Source organism: Dermacentor variabilis, chromosome 5, assembly GCF_050947875.1.
Source record: "Dermacentor variabilis isolate Ectoservices chromosome 5, ASM5094787v1, whole genome shotgun sequence".
NCBI lineage: Eukaryota > Metazoa > Arthropoda > Arachnida > Ixodida > Ixodidae > Dermacentor > Dermacentor variabilis.
In genome coordinates, this window is record NC_134572.1 from 186,664,746 (window position 1) to 186,685,913 (window position 21,168).

Here is a 21,168-nt window from a genome sequence, read left to right on the forward strand (position 1 = left end):
CGCTGCTGCATTTTTGAGAGCAATACTGTTGGAGTCCGATTAGGCTGCCGTTGTACGATTCAGCTTCATTCCTCGTTTCACTCAATGTTGCGCCCATGACGAAAGGAATTTTGAGACGCACTATGACTAATCAGGCGAAATTTGCTTTTATTAGTTCATTTCGTACGTTGAACAAAATGCCGCGAGTCGATCTAATCACAGGTCGGCGGTCGACAGCGACCCATCGAAGTTCTTGAGTCTCATGAACCAGACCTAGAGACGCCTACGTGAATGGAAGAAAAATAGAGCCACAGGTTATGTAGACAGATTCTAGTTTCACTTTTCATAGGTCTATGTTGATGGAAAATGCGACAAGCACACCGTTTATGAATTTATGAACCATTTGACCCACGGGCATACCGGGACGGTAGTTGTACCATGCGCCTGGCTCTTGTTCATATGGCGTCCTGCTTGCCATACTTTTGACGCTTTCACACATTGATGCGAAAGCGTCAAATGGCTCATTGAGCGAAAAAGCCGGCGCGCAGCGTCTGTAGCAGCGAAACGGCACCTAAATTCCCATTGGTTGCGACGCCAGGTCACGAGTGCTCCTCGTGACGGAGTGGCGCGGGCCAAAGCGAACACCCGCTGGCGCAGTAGCGCGCCAGGTGTTGCGTGAGCGCATCGCCGCGACGCCGCTCACCTTCGATCTCGGAAGTCTGCGTTATCCTTCGTCCGCGTTCCTTGTCCGCGCCAGCCCTCAGAGCCTCCGTTCTGACTGCGCATCGCAAAAGGCCGCATCAAAATGCGCCACGCGTCTCAACGCGCTGGCTTGCCCGCGAGAAGTTCAGAAATAGAAGGACTACTAAGCGGCGTTCAATTTGACATTAACGCTTTCGCATTCACAACTCACAAGAAGTGCTTAGGTGTCCTCGGATTTATTTTTTGTGACTATCAGCACTGAAGGAAAATAAAAGGCTGACATTCCAGTAAAGTTTGAAGCAAGATAGAGATGACAAAATAGCAAAATAGGCAGTGGGTAATTAATTGTAAAGCTTACCAAGAGAAAGTTAATAATCAAAGTGAAAGTTACCATTCATCAAACTACAACATGCAAGCTCAGAGGGAACCGATGTGCTGCAGTTGAAGAAAAATTATTCCTTGTACGAGGATCAAAGTCAGCACAGCGCCCTTTCCGGGCAAGGTTGGTGCTAATCTTCGTCAAAAAATTGTAAAAATTACTTGGCCTTGGGGTTTCCACCGAGTTATTTTGTTGATGTAGATAATATCGGTCGTATTCGTGGTTGGTGTGTTTGTGCTCACGTATGCCACGCTTTGTTTTATCTTAACAGGGTTTCTTCAGGAGAAGCCAGTCAAGTGTCGTGAATTACCAGTGTCCCCGGCAAAAGAACTGCGTAGTTGATCGCGTCAACAGGAACAGATGCCAATACTGCAGACTACAAAAGTGTCTCGCGCTAGGAATGTCTCGAGACGGTAGGTGGTGTTTGTTGTGGCCTGCCGTTGCAGTGAAATGCGAATTATTTTCCCTTGGTCTACAGTTTGGAATAGAGAGTTCCGCTGGCTGACCCCCAGCGTGTATTCAAGTGACACGAGACAGGTTTTGCCTATAGTGCTGTTGTGCAGTAAATGCACGCCTACACTAGCCGCGGTAATAGAATTCTAGAGGAAAGAGCACGACGTATATATATATATATATATATATATATATATATATACATATATATATATATGTGTTTATCTATTGAGTACCTGCATCGCCTTAGAAGGCATTACAGCAGGGGGGTACATACATATCTACATCAGTTGACACTCATTTCAACACACAAAGCGCGGTAAAACGTTTCATTACATTATATACCAACAATATTTGACGGGAGAGCATTCCACTCCCTCGTGGTCCTGTAAAAAAATTCATAACGCAAGGTGCCACCTTTGAAAGGAAATTCATGGAGTTTCAAGGCATGGTCTCTTCTACGGGAAACGTACGATGGCAATTTAATATATTTGTTCCTGTCAATGCCTATTTTAGAATAGTAAACACTGTGAAAAAATTTGAGTCTGAGGCACTTTCTTCTATTCTTTAGATCTTCCCAATGAAGTCTGCGCTTGCCTTCGGTAATACTGAGGTTTTTGTTGTAGTTACTAAGAACGAATCGAACCGCCCTATTCTGAATTTTTTCAAGTAAATCGACTAACTGACACGTATAAGGATCCCAGCAGATACAAGCGTACTCAAGTACCGAACGTACGTGAGTAAAATACAGCTGTTCTTTCAATTTACTAGGCAATTGGCCAAAATTTCGACGGAGGAAGCCCAACTTTCTTGTCGCCTTCTTTCTTACCTCCTGTACATCCCTGTTCCACCTTAAATCCGAGGTAAACCAAACTCCCAAGTATTTACATTCCTAACCCTGCTTAGAGTAATGCTATTTAATTTGTACTCGTATGTCTTGTATGAATGTTTCCTTGTAAAGGTGACGTTTAAACATTTTGAAACGTTAAGTGACATTTCCCATTTCGCACACCAAGTTGAAAGTTTGTCTAAATCACTCAGAAGTGCATCAAAATCGGAATCACTATCAATAACCCTATATACGACGCAGTCGTCTGCAAACATCCTGCAAGATGACTTAATACCACTAGTGATATCATCTATATATAATAAAGATAAGAATAAGAGGGGCCCCAACACAGAGCCTTGGGGTACTCCAGAGGTCACTGCAGCAAGGTCAAAGGAGATGCCATTGAGAACCACAGACTGTTGTCTGTGGTTCCAAATGCTTCCACACACACACACACACACACACACACACACACACACACACACACACACACACACACACACACACACACACACACACACACACACACACACACACACACACACACACACACACACACACACGCACACACGCACACACACACACACACGCACACACGCACACACGCACACACGCACACACACACACACACACACACATATATATACTGTAGCTTCCATGATGTTGACAGAAAAGGAACGTCGCTTTTTGGATTCCACACAAATGCAGTGCGCACGTTATAGTGTCACATGTATGAGTCTATATATTTGACGAGAGGACTAGCAATCAGACCAGCTGAAAGTATGCGCTAAGTGTGTCTCGTGCTTTACTTTATGGACGCCTGCTACGCTCGCTCACACGCTCGCACTTTGCTTGTATTACTGATAGTTGTAGTTGATCTTGGTTGCATTTGCATTGTAATTAAGTGCAAGTACATTTGGAATTGTATTACGATTTGTAATACCTTCGTAATAGTATTCACCAATATATATGTATACCCACCTGCTATGGTCCCCTTGCTACTGGCAATATGTTATAATAATAATAATAATAATAATAATAATAATAATAATAATAATAATAATAATAATAATAATAATAATAATAATAATAATAAAAGTAGTAATCGTAGCTGCATGCGTGAACTGAGGCCCCTAATCGGTGCCCCACGCGAATGGGAGCCAACGCGGGAGGAGTAACGTGCCCCCCTCCCTGCAGCGGTCAAGTTCGGCCGCATGTCCAAGAAGCAGCGGGAGAAAGTGGAGGACGAGGTGCGCTTCCACCGGGCGCAGCTGGTGCGGCCCCAGGGCGGCGCGGTGGCCTCGACGGCCGCCGCGACGTCGACGCAGCCCGCGCAGCAGGCCACCGAGACGTCGCCCGACAGCTCGGTGTTTGACCAGCAGCAGACGCCTTCCTCCTCCAACCAGGTCGTGCCCTTCCTCAACGGAGGGTGAGCGCGCTTTTCTCCTCGAAGCAAACTGCCCGTTATTTCTCCGCTGTGCCAAGTGCAATGAGAACTCGTGCGTGCATTTTACGATTTTGCAGCTTATCGCGTGTACAGCAGGGAAAGAAGCTCGCTCGCGAAAAGCGAATACGCGTATGAAGGAAAGGAACGCTCTTCTCGTGGGATTTTGTCTGCATTACTCATCGTCACGCCTTTTGAAATCTTTGGTGCTCTGATTAGATCTAGCAGTCTCATTGGGCGCGCGCGTAACGCTATACGTACTTTGGGACAGCATTTTATTATGGAACATTTCAGAAAGAGGAACAGGATGCGAACGATAGTGATGATATGTCTGTACACGACAAATATTGAAGTTACTACAGGTACTCACACTAACATCCCCTTCTGGACAAAAGTAGTCATGGTGGCCGTGATTTAGCACCATGGCGCGTGCCGAGAGTACGATTTTAAGCAAAAGACGTGTGCGTTAGCTGCTTCGCCACAGCGGCATTCTTTGGAAGATGCACATCGGGGAGAAACTAGCTATATCACGGGCAAAGTCTGTTTCCGCGTCTTATAGGCGCCTTAGAGAATGCCGAGGAATTCTTCACAGAAACCAGGCAACAGTCCACGCGCGTTGATATCGTAGGACCTTGTCACCAAAGTAGTATGAAGCACTTTGCTATGTAATTACATAACAGAGCTTGCGGTCTTCTTAGCTACAAATTTCCTTCAAACCGTAAGGCCAGTTGTCTATATTAGGAGAATTTACGCGTTTTACAAACATTTGTATTGAAAAGTCGAACTTTATCTCCATGTCTTTCTGAAATATCTCGCTCTTACAGGATCAGCAAAGGAAGTGTAAGTATCAACATTCCCTGCTTTACATGAAAGGACGCATTGTTGCTTTGGCCTCACAGCTATTTTCAAGATCTTACAGCTAATAACGCTGTAAGACCGTGCTGGAAGGTCGAAGAAGAGCTTATCTAAGTGTTTTGAGGCGTTCGTTGTCTTTTTGCAAACAAGTACAGCGCTTATTGACTTTCTTGAGCAAATCTGTCTTATCAATTGCGACTTGTTTTCTGACTCCAAGCTACAGCTCCGGAAATACAAACAGGCACAAATAACGTCGGCAGGAAGCATCGAAGTGCGAGTTAATGAATTTACGTGTTTACCTGCTGATTTCGTTTATTAGAACATGCATGGGAACGAATAAAAAAAAAGTAAAGATAGAACGGGGAGACTTATTGAGCACCGATATTGCGTTTGCGGGATCTAGTGCGTGCTTGCTACCAATGATCCATATGAACTTAGCTAGAAGATAACGCTTCGCGTATTTACTTCAATTTTTCGAGCCTGTATTCTATGCGCTCCAACTTTTAGTTAAATTGTATCAACTTGTCTACAGGCTCTCATCTCGCTGAGCTGGTTCGTGTACGCATTTTGCTTTGACGTCGAGTGACAGAAGATGGCGCTGCGCGCAGGTATCCTTACTCCGAGGAACTGGCGTCGTACACGCCCAACGGGTACGCGTACGCGGCCACGCCCACCATCGCGTTCGAGATGAGCACCGACTACGTGGACAGCACCACCTTCGAGCAGCGCCAGCAGCTGGACTCCACGGCGGACACCAATGGTCTGCTCTCCACCACCACGCCTGTCGCGGTGCCCGCCTCCTCACTCGCCTCGCACCTCGGTCAGTCTCTCTCCCCCTCCACTTCCGGGTCCTTCCGGTGCCATGCCTCGCGCCCTCTAGTGTTTGGTGGTGGCGACGGGAGTGTGCTTGCGGTGATGGTGGTGGCTTGTCCTTCCTCGCTTGTTGTCGTTATTGTCATTGTTGCTCGTCATACAAGCGTGTGTGCCTGACATCGGTGGGACCATGGTAGCAGTAAAACAATGGGACGTACATGAAGTTATCTGTAGTAGAGAAAGAAAGGAGAAACGTAATGGCCTTTTTTTTGCTGCGTGGCCTCTTAGGAATTCTAGTGCCACTGCCTTCAATAGCAGCGTTCTTCGCGTGGTTTACCCGAGTCTGTCATGTGACAACCTCCTTGAGTGCACGGCTTTCCCGTCCGCGTTTGGCCTTTCGAACCGCTTCCCGTCAGGTTTTCGTCCGTTGTTGACTGTGTCGCGAAGACTTGTTCAAGGCAGATAAATTTCCGAGTTTGTTGGTAAAAATAAAGTGCAGCATTTGCTGTGTTGTGAACATGGTCTCTAGCCATTGTTTAGGGTTGATAACGTCAGAATTTAGGCTTGGTTGATGTTCTAAATTCAAGATGTTTAGGGTTCTGTTGAAGTGAAACTCGCCCATATTTACTGTAGCATCATATACATCCTTCGTGATTCACTGCTTAACGTGGTCATCAGAGTGTCATCTTGAATCGGGAGCTCTTCACTGGTGTAATGCACACTAACAGGGGCCGCGAGCATGCCTTCTGGAATGCGAGATGCACTGAAGATAACATTGTCTGTCGCTCGGCGGGCATGTCGCCCGGAGAGAACTGCACAATGGCGGTAACCGGTCTAGCTATTCACACCAAACTCTTGGTTAACGCTGTAGACCTCGCCAGCGTTCTTCGCTTTAATTGCTTATAGTTAGGTGTTTGCAGTGCAGATGGCTGATATGTTCAAGCATTTCTTTATTGTAAACTAAACTGTTCTTTTGTACGATGTAGAATTTTGGTTCATCAGTTGGAAAGTAGCTAGACGGTCACGCTTGTCTCGGCGTTACCTGACGTATTGCTAGAGACTCGCGCATGCTAGCCAGGATTTCCTATATTATACGCTAAAATAATGATAAAAGAGCGATAAGCAATATCGATAATAAAATGCTGAAATAAAATAAGAAGCTATCCACCAAGAAGAAGCCAATACAGGGAAACATGATTTCTACCAGCACAGGTAGGCGACGTGCCCACCGACGCAGTCGGGCAACCACACTGCGCGAGTCAGTTCTGCTGGTGGTTTGCAGCTGTCCTTTCTTTCTGCATGGCTCGCAAATGCAGTACTAACCGTCGTTCATTGACGTAACCCTGGTGGTGGTCATCCCTTGGTCATCCGGGAAAAAAATGACCATTGTTTTATTCGTAGGTCAGTGTGAACAGCGGCTAATTTCCTTGTGTCTCTTTTGCTTTTACACGGGGATCCACAGAAGATTCAGATTTGAAATCGGCCTCCCAAGAAGGTTAGTTCATAAACATCTCGACTGCTTTCCTTACAGCAATCTTTGTGCATTTCTTTGGTACGCTCTAGCTTTTTCTATCGATTCTAAAGAGGACAAAAACATGGAGCTTTACTCCTGGGTACAGCACTGTAGCGCAGTGTAAGGACAATCCAAGTCTTCGAAAGAAAGGAGCAAGGTGCTGCTGCGAGCCTTAATGAAAAGGCATCCAGTAATGGCGTTGTTGCGAGAACGTACGAGTCAGTGTACACGCTCCCCATTTCTTGAGGCCACTTGGCGTTGTATTGCGTGTATAGTAGCGCAAGTAATGCTCGTAAGGAACGCCCGTTTAGTGGGTGCAAGATTTTTACCGAGTTTTGTGCCGCGCATTCAAGGAACTGCAGATACTATAAAAACATTTGGCTAGCGATGATCGAGTCGTGCCTTTAGTGAGCAAAATAAGTTCGTGACGCCACTCTTTTCCTTAACGCGCTGATAGACGTCGTCGTTTTGTCCATGTTTTGACGATTTAGGCGCAATAGCATTTGCAATACAGTCAATTTTCTTGATGCCGTCCTTCACTGTTGTCTTTCTGTTCTCTTTCTCTCTCTCTTGTGCACACGCCACTGCTGCTGTGGCAGGACTGAGAGGTAATGTCCGTGCTGTCCATGTTCTCGTGACACCCCACCCCATGTGTCGCTAAATGTCGCCCACGTATCCGCTTTGTTTTCGAGACTGCACATCGCACTGTCCTGCCTTTCAGCAGCCGGCTTGCTTGCGCACATGGGAAAAGCATGCACGTTTAGATGACACGATCGTCCGGCTACTCCCAGTCTACGCCGTGACGAAGGGTAGAGGGCCCGATACCCGCCGTGGTTGCTCAGTGGCTATGGTGTCGGGCTGCTAAGCACGTGGTCGCGGCATCGAATCCCGGCCACGGCGGCCGCATTTCGATGGGGGCGAAATGCGAAAACGCCCGTGTGTTTAGATTTAGGTGCACGTTAAAGAACCCCAGGCGGTCCAAATTTCCGGAGTCCCCCACTACGGCGTGCCTCATATTCAGATCGTGGTTTTGGCACGTAAAACCCCATAATTTAATTTAGAGGGCCCGATATGGTTATACGCACAAACAATTAACTGGGCGCTCAGCGCGCATTTTAACTCGAATTTCACTTTGAGATCGTTGTCTCTAAACCCCTCCCACCGACAGCGACAGCCATCCTGACGTGGGTTCTATGACGTGAGGCGATGAAGGCCTGCCACTGGGTCGTCTGCTTTCAAACAGTTCAAGACCGCATCCGACGTCCGCACGCTGCGGCACTCAATGGCGCGGCAAGGGCGTCGTTGTTGAATTTCCCCTTCAATCCCTTTACTCCCGCGATAACAGGCAGACGCAAACCGCCGCGACGTACATGTAAAAACAAAATAACGCGTGACAGCGATGACGTATTCTCAGCTCCTGTAATCGCTTCTAGTTTTGCAGTGCACAAAAGCATGGCCTTCGAGATCGGTTCCCGTTTCCCCTAGGGAGTCGTTTCCGGGAGTGCCAATTCATTTCGCCACCGTTCAGTGTTGCCAGAGAAGTGCGACATAAAGGAATTCAAATTTTCTGCTGCACCGAATGCGTTAAATTTTGCCAGCTTGCTGTGGGAGGCACACTGTGGAGGCACACTACTGCTCAACATGCAATGCATAATTCAAGCTCGACAACTTGGTGTCATGGCCTCTTGAAATGTAACCTTCTGGCGCCATGAGCGCAGGAAATGAAAGAACCGCAAATACCACCATTCTGTCCTTCCGAGAAGAGCTGTGCGCGTGGCGGGCGATACAGGCAGGCCTCCTACGTGCGAGAAGATCAAACCAAATCAAACTTTATTCCAACATTCGGGAGGCTGAGGGCTGTGGTCAAAAAGCCGCTACACGGGCTTGTCAAGGAACACGACCCAGTACAAATAGCAGGGACAGGCGAATACAGCAACATAAGCATTCATTAACAGCAAAATAAATAAATAAATAAATAAATAAATAAATAAATAAATAAATAAGAAATTGCGCATAGTAAACCAGACAATAATCTCAGAGATACTATAAGTAAAGATCCAAAAGAAACTTAATTACAATGCATTGTGTTAATGTTAAAAGCAGTCGATGAATACACTATATTCCAATAAAGGCAACAACAGCTGTAAAATATAGAACATGCAAAAAATGGACAGAATCACCCGGTATCAAAGAAAAAAACATAAGGTACAACAGGGATTAGTTCAGTGATAGCATAAGAAAAGCGGTTATGTGGCATAAACCAAATAGTACATTAAGTGTGAGTTCAACAACAACAAAAATGATGAAGGGCCGTAATTAATATTTTCAGATTGTTAGTTGATTCGAATCAAGTACAACGGCAAAAGAAATCGCAGCATTTCGTTCCCATAATTAGTGCGTGTGCGTAAAATTTCCGACGTTTCAACGAGACGAGCATTATAAGTAAGTGTCCTCTGCTTTAGTTTTGAAACGGTGCTTATAAATGCATCCCTTCTAAAGCCTACGTGGTACCGCGTCGTAAGAATTGTGCGATAATAGTTTGGTAGAATAATTAGATTCATTTTACTGAAAAGTGGGTTATTGTGACTGCCACAAGGATCATTTGCAATAGCACGAATGACCTTTTTCTGTATTTCATGTAATTTACGCATATTTGTCTGAGTCGTAGTGCCCCAAACGAGATGACAGTAGCTTACACGAGATAAAAACAAAGATTTTTAGATGAGAAGTTTGGTTTTGGTAATGAAAAACGCACCCTCGACAGGATGCCCGAGATCCTGGATGTACTGGAAAGCAGTGTCTCAACATGCGCAGTCCATGGCATGTGTCACGAAATCGTTCAAACGAGCTGTCGGAAACTGAAATTCTGCGGAAATGTTTTTGAAAATATTTCAGGCTATCGCAGAAGCATCGGACGTCACAAACACGCTGCAGGCAAGAAAATTAACGTTTCCTTGCATCGCGTTTCCTTTGACGATGGCGTCGCGTCTGCCTGTGCCTAGCGCCCAAAAACTGAGCGCTTATCCAGAGTGCGCATCCATCGAGAACACATATGTTGCATACGACATCGGAAGTCTGAGGTTAACAAATTCATGCGCTGCACGTAACGGTCGTTATGAAACCAGCGGCTCTCGCTTCGAAGGACGCGCCCTGGTTCCTCAGTAGCTATGGTGCGGGGCTACTGAGCACGAGGTCGCGTAATCGAATCCCGGCCACGGCGGCCGCATTTCGATAAGGACGAAATGCGAAGACACCCGTGTACTTAGATTTAGGTGCACGTTATAGGTCCCTAGGTGGTCGAAATTATCGGAGTCCTCCACCACGGCGTGCCTCATAATCAGAAAGTGGTTTTGGCAGGTAAAACCCATAATCTAATTTATTTTTTTTCGCTTCGAAGGCTGCCGCCGTGTACCACGTCCAAAGCTAAGCGAGGGTTGTACGCTGCATTTGGGAAATGCCGTTGCCTCGCGTAGCGCTACAACTACCTTAGGACAAGCGCATGCCTAGGGCTGGTGCCGTTATTATTTAGTTATTATAGACTTATTATGGTAGTTACTACATAGTTATCAACATACTTCATGTATCTTCTTCTTTTTCGTTTTTTTTCTGGACCCAGATTACTGACATTAGCTTATGCTGAAGCGGTGCAATCACTCACCGTCGGTGAATATAAAGTCTATTGAAATAAATGTTTAGCCAGCTGTGAAACAGGTAAGTTCAACGCATCTAGTACGAACATATCGTTTTCTTGTGAGCAGTGGTTTGTCTCCTGATACTTCGTACACATCTGAACCTTGGTAGACGAGTGAATGAAGGCTACTTGTAATATAGCTGGAGACGTTACACGGCCTTTTGATGTATGTGGAAGAAACTGGTAATCCGTTGTCGGATTTGAAAAAAAAAATAACAATAATGGCATCAAACTTGCTGCCTTATGCAGTGATGCATAGATTTTACGTAGTGCTACGGAATCACTTGAGTTTTCCGTAAATTGCTTCCAGATAGTTTGGTACCCCCATCTAAAAGGACGAGTAAATTCGGACTTGTTCGGTAGGCATTTTTGGATACTTTCCTGTACCAATGCTAGATGCGACTCCGTATTTATTTCTTTACAGCGACGTTCCCGCTGTTTTTTTTTCTACTAGCAGCATTTCAGGACAGTTATGGACTGAGTATTTTCGTGATGTCTCCAAATATGGTACGCGTTATCCATGTGTTATGAGAATCACCAAATGTTCCTTCTACTGCGCACCAGATGATTTTCCATAGGCATAAGGCAAATTCAACGATAAAGCTTAACCGATTATACAATTTAGGACACGCGTACCAGCTCCTAGAGCTTAAGCCCACCATCACTGTAAGTCTGCTTTTGTATATTCCATTGTCGCTCGTTTCCCTGATATTTTGACCACAATCATTCCCGCGTGATACCACATCGTTCTGTGTCAAAAACGAAACGGTAAGTAGCCAGCGAGATACGCGTTGATACGGACGTACTCGAGCCACACAAACCAGCGATACGGGAGAAGCTTGGTGAACATATCTGCCCTCGCCTGCTGCCGTACAAACCAACGGCACGGCGTGACGTCTCAGAGATACGTCGCGGCCGCTGCCGCATTCTACGCAGGAAAAAAATAGAAAAATGAAAAAGGGGCGTACTTCCACTGGCATGAATTTTCTTGCAAGACAAGAGGTATTGATTGTGCCGCACTTTAATGTTACGTGGCAAGGTTTAGTTTCCAAGGCGGTGAACAGTGAATAAAATGAGACGCGTTACGATGTAGGCGACTGTATTATTTTTTGTCCGCATTGTGTTGTTTTTATCGTTTATAAATACGCTGTTGTTCTATTTACACCTTGTTATCATCCACGGACATACTGCAGTGTAGCTCACCTAAATAGCCACATCATGTTCGCTGGACATGCGCTGTTTTATATGCTCTAAATGTCATCTAAGATAATATCACGTTAAAATTATGGCGTTTTACGTGCCACAAGCAGGATCTGATTATGAGGCACGCCGTGGTGGGGGACTGCGGAAATTTGGACTACCTAGGGTTCCTTAACGTCCACCTAAATCTAAGTACACGGGGATTTGCTCATTTCGCCCCCATCGAAATGAGGCCGCCGTGGCTGGGATTCGATCGTGCGACCTCGTGCTTAGCAGCCCAAGGCCATAGCCACTAAGCAACCAAGGCGGATATAATTTTGCATTAATAAAATATTATCGTTCGTAATGCAACTATTGAGATCCGTTATTTAAAATACATGCGATATGTAGCGGTGGTATGTTGTGGTACATATTAATAATTGTCTGATATGTTTTTAGAACTATCGACACGTCAAACGTGAGTGCACCTTTGCTTGGCTTAGGCATAGCGCGCGACTAAGGCGCGTGCGAGCGTTTGGCATAACCGCGCGCGCGCGCTCACACACACACACACACACACACACACACACACACACACACACACACGCACACGCACACACACACACACACACACACACACACACACACACACACACACACACACACATGTAATGGAACGCGCTCCCGTACAGGCGTACCCTTACACGAACTCGTACACCTACACGCGTTTTTGCATATTCCACTCGTACAACACAATTGTACAATCGCTGCGTCCAAATTTTGTGTCGACGCCATTTTCGTCGTTCGTTGTTGACTTGAGCCAATGTTGTCACCACGAAGGTCACCTTGTTGGCGCTGCTCGTGCTAGTAACGCAATACGCTTGACAGAGCAGAATATTTTGACGTTGCTTTGGTGGCTTGATGGAACATGGTTATAACTGCGCGTTTTGAGGACAGGACACAGAGAGAATTCGGCGACTGTCCTGTGTGCATTCTATCTGTGTCCTGTCCTCAAAACGCGCCGTTATAACTATGTTCCATCAAGCCAGCAAGCATCCAGCCCATCTAAGTCTGTTAGTTCCTTTGGTAGTTCTTTGCAAGCAGAACTGAACGCTTTGGATTGAGGCGTTGTGTGTGTGTGTTTCTTTTTGTGTGACAGCAGTCGGTTTTCCACAATGCAAAACTGCGACGAAGACGTGTTACTCATAGTGGTTGCACACAAAAAAACGCAGCTCGACATTTTTCCTTTTTTTTTCTCTTTCTATGGCTTCTCTGGTCGGAAAGCTTCTCTTGATGCTAAAAGTATTTTAAAAGTTTAGCTGAGGGCGACGGACCAAAGTAAGAGACGAGTGAGGCCACTTGTCTTCGCTTTAGCTGTCAAAGCCGCTTTTGTTACGGACCGCCTAGCTCTTCTTGCGACGGCGGCGCTTGCATTGCGTTTGGGGAATCAAATGATGTGTGCCCGCGCAATGGTGACGTGTAATGCCCATCATGTAACACGCGCTGATTAACCGGCAGCTGCTATGCAGTCATTCACTTTGCGACGCTTGTCCGTATAATTTTGCCTATGTACATTTTGCTGCTGGACAAAGTAAAAACTGTTTTCTATTCATTTGGGTTAAGGCGCACGGATACCATTACTTACCATGCCCAGCTACTTTTTCTTTTTTTGGAAATACAAGCTGCAGTTCTTGCTAACGCTATACCTGATGGCGTTATACATAATTGTAGCCAACATATACGTGATGAAGCTAAACGTTATCAGTCAAAGAAGAGTGAAATTTTATCCGGAAGGGACTCGCGTGTGTGCAGCCACGATCGCAGAGCGAACGGTGTCGATGCATTTCTTTTCGGTGGTGCGTGAATCGGCGGCCCTGCGGGACGCTGCTTCACTGAGGCTGACGTGTTTCTTCTGGCGTGGTGCGCAGATCTGCTCGCGAAGACTGTATCGGACGCGCACAACCGCACCTGCCTCTACAGCACGGAGCAGATACAGGAGCTGACGAGGAAGCCGCTAGACATCTCTCGCGTCATGCTCTACAAGAACATGGTGGGTGACGTCATTAGAACGGCACGGGGCAAAATAGGCGTGACAAGCGAAAGGAGAGATGCGGCATTGACGAACGCTGACCTCCACTGGTCAACATTCAACTGCGCGGAGACTGTTCGCTCGTGTTACACAAGCGCGGCTGCCGCCACGAAACTCGCGTCTGCGGCGCCGTCACTTTCTGAGGATGCATTTTTCTTTCTATTCTCTTGCGCGAAGCAACGTGGTAGTTGTATTGACATTCGCCTATAGAGCTGACATGCTACCACATCGATTTTCATGCAGCCTTACAGTGGACTTCAAGCTTCCAGTTTATGAATCTTGCTACACATTGGTGATTTCTGCAGGACGCATTTGAATATTTTGTGTGCTACTGTACGATGTGCTTACTTAGCGATGCAGCTTGGGTGTGGTAGCTGCACAGTTGAAAACTGGCGTTCACTGATGTTCAGTGGAACGCAGTAAAAAATATTATGTTTACGCTGGAACAACAATATACCGTACCAGAAAATGAATAGTTGAGTGGCTGAGGCGGTATCGGCTCATCAGTCTGCTGAAGTATTTTTGTAACCAATCATGCAAGTTCTTGGCGCTGCACGTTGCCAATGTAAAATATAGATTTCATATCTTTAGAGATTTGCATGAGGTTTGATGAGGGACCGACAAAAATCGATAAATAAAGCTTCAGAAGGAGTTATTGAACCTCTGGCCTTCTGAAGTAAATATTTTGAGCTGAAACTTGCTGAAAATAAATTGGAAGTCAGCGCCGAGTCAAGCCGTATCTGTATTTCCTTGTGTCCTTGCCTATATTGCTTCGTGCCGTTCTAAGAAGAACCAAGGGTCTAGCCGAAGCCAAGGTTACGATGGTGGGTGATATCTCTTGGCCCGTGCTGCAGCGTGCCTGATGCTTAGCACTGAAACCGGCCGCTTAATATATTTTATACTAGCGAGATATTTATATCGTATGTTCTGATAAGTTGCTTAAACGATGAGAATACTTTCATAGAAGAAGAGAGTAGCCTTGTACATGAAGTGAATTTTGGCATAGAGCATTGACCTAATCCCTATTAAAAAGTTAAAGGAATCTTAGACTGTAAACGCGGATAAATTGACTTCAGATTCAGATTTGTTTATTTTAAATTTGTTCATCCTTACAAAGGAAAGTCGTATTAATTTCAAGCATTAGACCATGGTTTCATTGGATGCTGCTATTCTTTCTTTTTGAAGAAAGTATGTTGGTGTTCCGTAATACGTCAGCACTTGTTCCCATACCACTTATGACGATGACGCCAGTGATGTCACCTAGAAGCGTGTCTTGCTCTCTTGCACAGATCACTCACACTGTCGCTTCTTGTCATCTAGGCACACGAGGAGCTGTGGCTTGATTGCGCGCAGAAGCTTACACAGATCATCCAGCAGATAATCGAGTTTGCCAAGATGGTACCTGGATTCATGAAGCTCTCACAGGATGACCAGATCGTTCTTCTGAAAGCAGGTGTGTCATTCTTTCGGACTGAATTTTATTTACTCAGAGGCAAGTGATAACTCTTGATACTTTTCTTGCATTAACGCTTGTGTGTCCTAGTACGCAAGGATGGCAGCATGCGAGATTAGTGTGATTCACACCTGCACGCAACGTTGTAGCCAACTAAGCCGCGACAAACATGAGCAGTACTTTTTTTGCGAGACTGTCCTTGCTGAACTGAATATATAACAATCTTTTGTATTCTAAATAACAGCAGATTTGCTAACAATGCAATCTTGTAGCACTCAAATCGAGTGCCAACGGCGGAGGTTTTTGTGTTTACAGCGCATTATAAATACCGAAATTAGTACATAATCGAGGGTTCGATGAAAGCTTGTCTGGCCAGGTAGCTTGTTAATAAAATCAAATTACGGTCACTGATGAAGTCAAGATTACTTGCTGACGTTTCGGAACCCGCAGGGGTTCCTTGTTCACAACGCAACAGACTGTGGTCGTCGTCAGCCTATATGCGTAGCACGTGACGACGCAAAGAAACGTCAGAAACCAATTCTGGCTTCGTCAGCGACCTTGATTTTGTTTTGTTAGTACTTACTTGTTCCAAAACTGTTGATACGATTTCTCAGCCAGTCTTTAGTTGTTGAACCAACGTGCCAGAATGTAAGCAACTGCCCCGCTTGTGAACAAGTATATAGTTATGTGTAAGCCAATATGTAATATGTGCACTAGTGCAATGTATTGTTGCATGCACCTCGTCACTCGTACGATAACGGCTACTGTTTAAATTTCTATTTCGTAATCAGAGCATCATGCTGTGAAATGCTGTAGCTTTGGTAAACCAGTATACACTGTGTTGTTCTCTGTTGGCATGTGCACGACTGTTTTGTATGAGCCTTTACTTTGACTGACACTTCTAGGGCTCAGTTTATTTCTTGTTGGCGGGCGTTTCTTTTACCTCTGCTGCGCTAATTTCCTTCCTTCATTTCTCTCTATAAACGTGGCTGGGCATTATAACTAACTTGTTCAAATACACTCGTATTAGTAGAGCTTCATACAAATATCACTAGAATCCTGAGTCCTGCCTTGCAATCCTTCAGCCTCTGCGGGAATTGCAAGAAGTGCGCCGGCGCTCCTTAATTAGAAATATAAGTTTATTATTTTATGCACACTACAAAACGTGACAGATGAGAGAAACTCTTTGACAGTGACCACCGTGTGTGACTTCCTGTAGGTTCAATTTGTCTAAGTTCAACATTTCTTGAGTTTAAGTTATTATCTCATCGTCTCACAACACTCATTCAACGCAACAAAACCTTTCACTTTGAGCATGGATTGAAGTTATGAAGAAATTTCTTGTGAAATTTACGAAGGCTGAGAGTGTGTCCTCATCTGGTGTATACTTTGAGTCACCGTGAGTAATTGAGTCTCGATCTACCTACTGTTGATTGCCTTGAGAGCTGCTCAGAAAGAAGCTGAACGGCAGATTTGAGAAGCGGAATTTGTATTTCCCGCTTTATGAGCTCGATGGCGAGTTAATCTCGATGACGCCATGAGCGAACGGCGAGTTAAGCGCACCGTACACGTCTTAAGACCGCACCTCGTGCGAGCGCCACAATAGCGGCAGCACCGAAGGACAGTTGCCGCGCATTTCCCGCTGGAAAAATGTTGTATGAAACTCTACGTTCGTACTTTCCCCTAACGCTTCAGCGGTGCTTCTCCGCGCGCGCGCGTTGCTTGAGGTGAAGCGCGCTTTACGTTCCAAGTTGTCCTGTTTTCGGTCTGAGGCTCTGCACCGTCGCAGCCCTTACGCGAACTCGGAGGGATCGAAGAGAAGGAGAGGAAGGAACGTGAAAGATGAGCAGCCCATACACTGTAACTTCTACAGTGAGATCATAGTTGATGTAGTTTGTGTCGGTGATAGCTAACAGCCGTTACCGCTGTCTTTGTTGCAGGGAGTTTTGAGTTGTGCATACTGAGGATGAGCAGGTACTTCGACGTGGCGACGGGATCGGTGCTCTACAACGACAGTCTGCTTCCGATGGACGCTTTCATCACGCAAGGTGAGGATCTTTCCATGCTTTTATGTTGGTGCACGTGTAGCCGGGAGAGCGACAGTCCTAGCGGTCGCATTTCTTCGTCTCAAACCTCGAAATACGCTAGCGTTAAGGAATAGTTTGAGGAAAACTTTAGAATCAGACGGCTCTATGTGATGCACATTAAACAGTGTGGGCGCAACAATTCAGGATGAAATGAAACTTTAAGCATGCAAAAGACTGCGCGCGAGAAATTTGGTCAGCAACACGAGAGAAACTCACTCTAATATTCTCCTTTGCGCTAAGGTAATAGCTAAATTCGAAGAAGAATTTAACAGGAAGTACGTTTAGTCAATTGTAGGGAGTTTCTACAGCTATCTTGAATTGCAGCGATGGCTGCCGCTGGTGGGTGCTTGAGTGAGTCTCCATCAGACGCCTTTTTCATGGGATTCTTGTTAAAAAGAGTTAGTTTATTTACGATGAATTTTGTCAGGGATAGTCTGCCGCGGGGTGTCTCGTTGGTCTATAAAAACAATTTAACTAAAATTATAAACTCGCTAAAAACATGGACAAGACAGAAAACAGCCAGTGACTTAGCTAGGTCCTCTGGCATCCGGTGCCCATAGGTATTCCGTCACCCCCCTCTCCCCACCCAGGTAGGTGTAGTCAAGAAGGCGAGGATATCGAAAATTTCCGGGGAGCGGGGGGGGGGGGGAGGGTGATGTTTCAGCACCGACTAAGCCCCCTTGGATATCGCGATTGTGTGCCGCCCCCCCCTCCCTTCACTTTCGTTCCCTGAGATCGCGAATGTAGCAGGTATACAGGCTGTTTTATTTTCTGCATCAGATAACACAGGCTGCTGCAGTTATAACTTGTGATAAGCACATTTGCACATCTGCTTTCAGACCGTAAGGCTTTGCAGCCAATACAGATGGAGCACCGTGGAAAATATGTCTCACGAGTAAAAAATATTTTAATACAGTTTTAATTAGCGATTTTAGAGGCAATATTGCATTTGCAAAATTGAAGTCTGACTGTCATATGTTTACCAACAACTTTACAAAAATCGCGGTAGGTACTACGTCGTGCAGTATTTAGGATGTGGGCAGCCCTGAACCCAAACGAAAATTAAACAGCGTGTCAGTGACGCCGATCTCCCCGCCCTATTAGAAAACGCCACCTGGTTCCCTGTTGCGCGGGCGTCAATGCCATGACAATTACGAGGTCTCTTCATTCTGATCAGTAAAGCCTTTTTGTTTATTTGCTTCTATTGAGAAGCGTCATTATCCGAGCTGTGGTACCGCCACAAGATTGGGAACGGATAGAGTACGCTTCGCGTCGATTCCTGGCTTCACCATTAAAAAAAAAATCAGAAGAGAGAGAGAGAGAGAGAGAGAGAGAGGGGGGGGGGCGATGAAACCCGTGCCAGCGGGAAGCTTGCGCTATTGTTGGTCTGCACTGGCAATAGAGAGGGTGGAGATACCGACGTCACTGGTGCGCTATTTCATATTTCTCTCGGTACTGCTATAGTGGGTCGCTCGCAGTGCCGTAGTACTGCAGGCTGTAGCACTCAAGACGACTTTTTTTAGAGAAGTTTTTGTTGAGTTAGCAATATGACTTTGGGTCCTCAATTCCCGAATTGCAATGTCTCCTCTGTAATTGCCAATTAAGCAGTAATTTAAGGTATCCTTATTAATTATCTGCGATAATTTGCACGATACCGAGCTCCTAGAGGTCACAAAGACACATAACCTGATAGAATATCGGAAAATAACCTCACAACATTCACCTTTTTATAAAATTCCGTGCAGCTGAAACAACACACTGTATTTGTGACATGAAGTCGCACAACAACAAAATGATAAAAAGACGGTTAGCTAGGACTAGGAGACTGTTTTTATTCAACACCGCGAAACTCATCCAAAAATAATACACATGATACAAAACTGATAAGTCAAGCACCGTATACATTCTGACGACACATAAACCATTTAGCGAATTAAATTTTTAAGCCCGAACATTCGTTCAATCATTACGGAAGATGTTGATGAAGCTGCAGCCTACTATTCTGCGACACTACACATCTGGTACATCGGGTACATGAGTTGGGGCTGCTGGTTACCGGAGCATACTTTACCATTTACGCCCAGTCAAGCCGGTGGAAAGAGGTGGGTCTTCAGACATGTATGACACTCCCCCTCCCCCCCCCCTACTGGCACCCCCCCCCCCTTCTCGCTACTACGCCACTGAGAAGAGCTGTTCTGTGTCTTGTGCTGTCATTTGTCTTGCCCTTGTCTTTCTGGCACATTTCGAATTTTATTCTATATCAGAAGCCAACTACCCCAACAACATGTCTTACGAAATTGCAATGAAGCATGTCGTGTCAGGATTGGGGGCTCAATCCCATCGCTCGTGATCCGTTGTCAAGATTGGAGTCGGGCATGAATTCAAAGGTAGATGGCCCATGCCGTCGTCCAGTTTATCCACGCTGAGGACGTTGATGAAGGGAAGGACTGCTTCTCATCGAGAACGAGGAATATGGGTTTAATTACAGCATTTATACCAGTCTAACATGACTGCTTGAGAAAGTACTTCAGTCTAACATGACTGCTTGAGAGAGGGTGTCCTGAGCAGCCTCACAACAGCGGTTTTTAAACACTCGGTCCTCTCCCGATACAAGGTGATGCGAACGTTCGTTTAGTCATCGCAAACTAGCCGCCTCTCTGCGGCACGGTTTACACGCACACACGCATACACACAGGTGCGAAGGTCCGGAGCCGACGTCAGAAGGGCCCCGTAGAACTCGGAGCCGTTCCGGGTAGCGCGTTGTCTTGCGTCTTGGCCGGTGCGTGGGAAGCAGCGCAAAACGGCGTTCCCGCGGCAACTTAGCGCACCCGTAGCGGATCAGGTCCGCGTTTGGGAGTTTGGAAACAATAGTTGGCCCGCCGAACTCATTCCGTCCCAACGGCGATGGGGCTAGAGGTTGGCGGCAGTTTCGGCACAAAGCCTGTTTCATCGAACGCATCCTAGCTGAAGCGACGGAGAGTGGGGGATGCGCGTCTTGTTCTCCGACACAAAGTCGATTTAGTCACGCTGTGGCTAGAGGTTGGCGGCGATGCTCCCGAGATGTTCCTTCCACAGTCGCAACTGGGTGGCAAACTTGCACTGCAGCTGGCCGTTCTTAACAGTCTGCAGGAAAAATGCCTCGTACAACTGCAACACATTTCGACTGCATGTCCTCGGACCGCATACGACGTTTCGATGCGTCAAGTAGTTCTCAAGCAACAAAGGTTTTAGTCCCGTGACATGAAACCAGAACTCCCGATTAGCCTAAATTTGGTAATTTATTGCGGCGTACGGAAAACACGCACGACGCTTAAGTTTGTCTGGTACGTGTGTCGAAATACACACTACATCTCTACCAATTTCACATTGATATGCTGGATAGTTCCCAAATTGCACACTAATGAACATCCTACAGAGTGCCACAATACGTTTATGTTGCACACGCTACATAATTATAGTTTTGGCCACCAATTACCGCACATTTGACGAAAATCCTCTCCATATTGCACCATGAGAACTTTCTTCGTCCATATTTGAGGCGCAGAGTCCCCACTGCACATATCGCTTAAACAGCATTGCTAAAATAGTGTTCATGGGGCCTACATCTAAAATGAGACAGGTGTTGTCAGGCAAAGACCTTGTTAAGGAAGAGAAGCTTTTGATTTTGCAAACGAAACGCACACAAGAACTCTGTTCCCACGC

General features: G+C 45.9%; 1 protein-coding gene across 6 annotated transcripts in view; it reads left to right on the top strand.

The window, feature by feature from the left end:
* The window catches only part of Hr3 (nuclear hormone receptor 3 ROR-beta), a 162,156-nt gene that overhangs the window by 131,731 nt on the left and 9,257 nt on the right, over window positions 1-21,168 (top strand). For 4 of the 6 annotated variants that reach the window (XM_075693840.1, XM_075693843.1, XM_075693842.1 and 1 more), the window contains 7 exons: window positions 1,332-1,473; window positions 3,540-3,771; window positions 5,250-5,461; window positions 6,917-6,949; window positions 13,766-13,887; window positions 15,247-15,379; window positions 17,320-17,427. In XM_075693840.1, coding sequence (XP_075549955.1) covers window positions 1,332-1,473; window positions 3,540-3,771; window positions 5,250-5,461; window positions 6,917-6,949; window positions 13,766-13,887; window positions 15,247-15,379; window positions 17,320-17,427 — 982 coding nt within the window. The remainder of the gene's footprint in view (window positions 1-1,331; window positions 1,474-3,539; window positions 3,772-5,249; window positions 5,462-6,916; window positions 6,950-13,765; window positions 13,888-15,246; window positions 15,380-17,319; window positions 17,428-21,168) is intronic. The other 2 variants (XM_075693841.1, XM_075693844.1) reach the window with 1 other exon arrangement.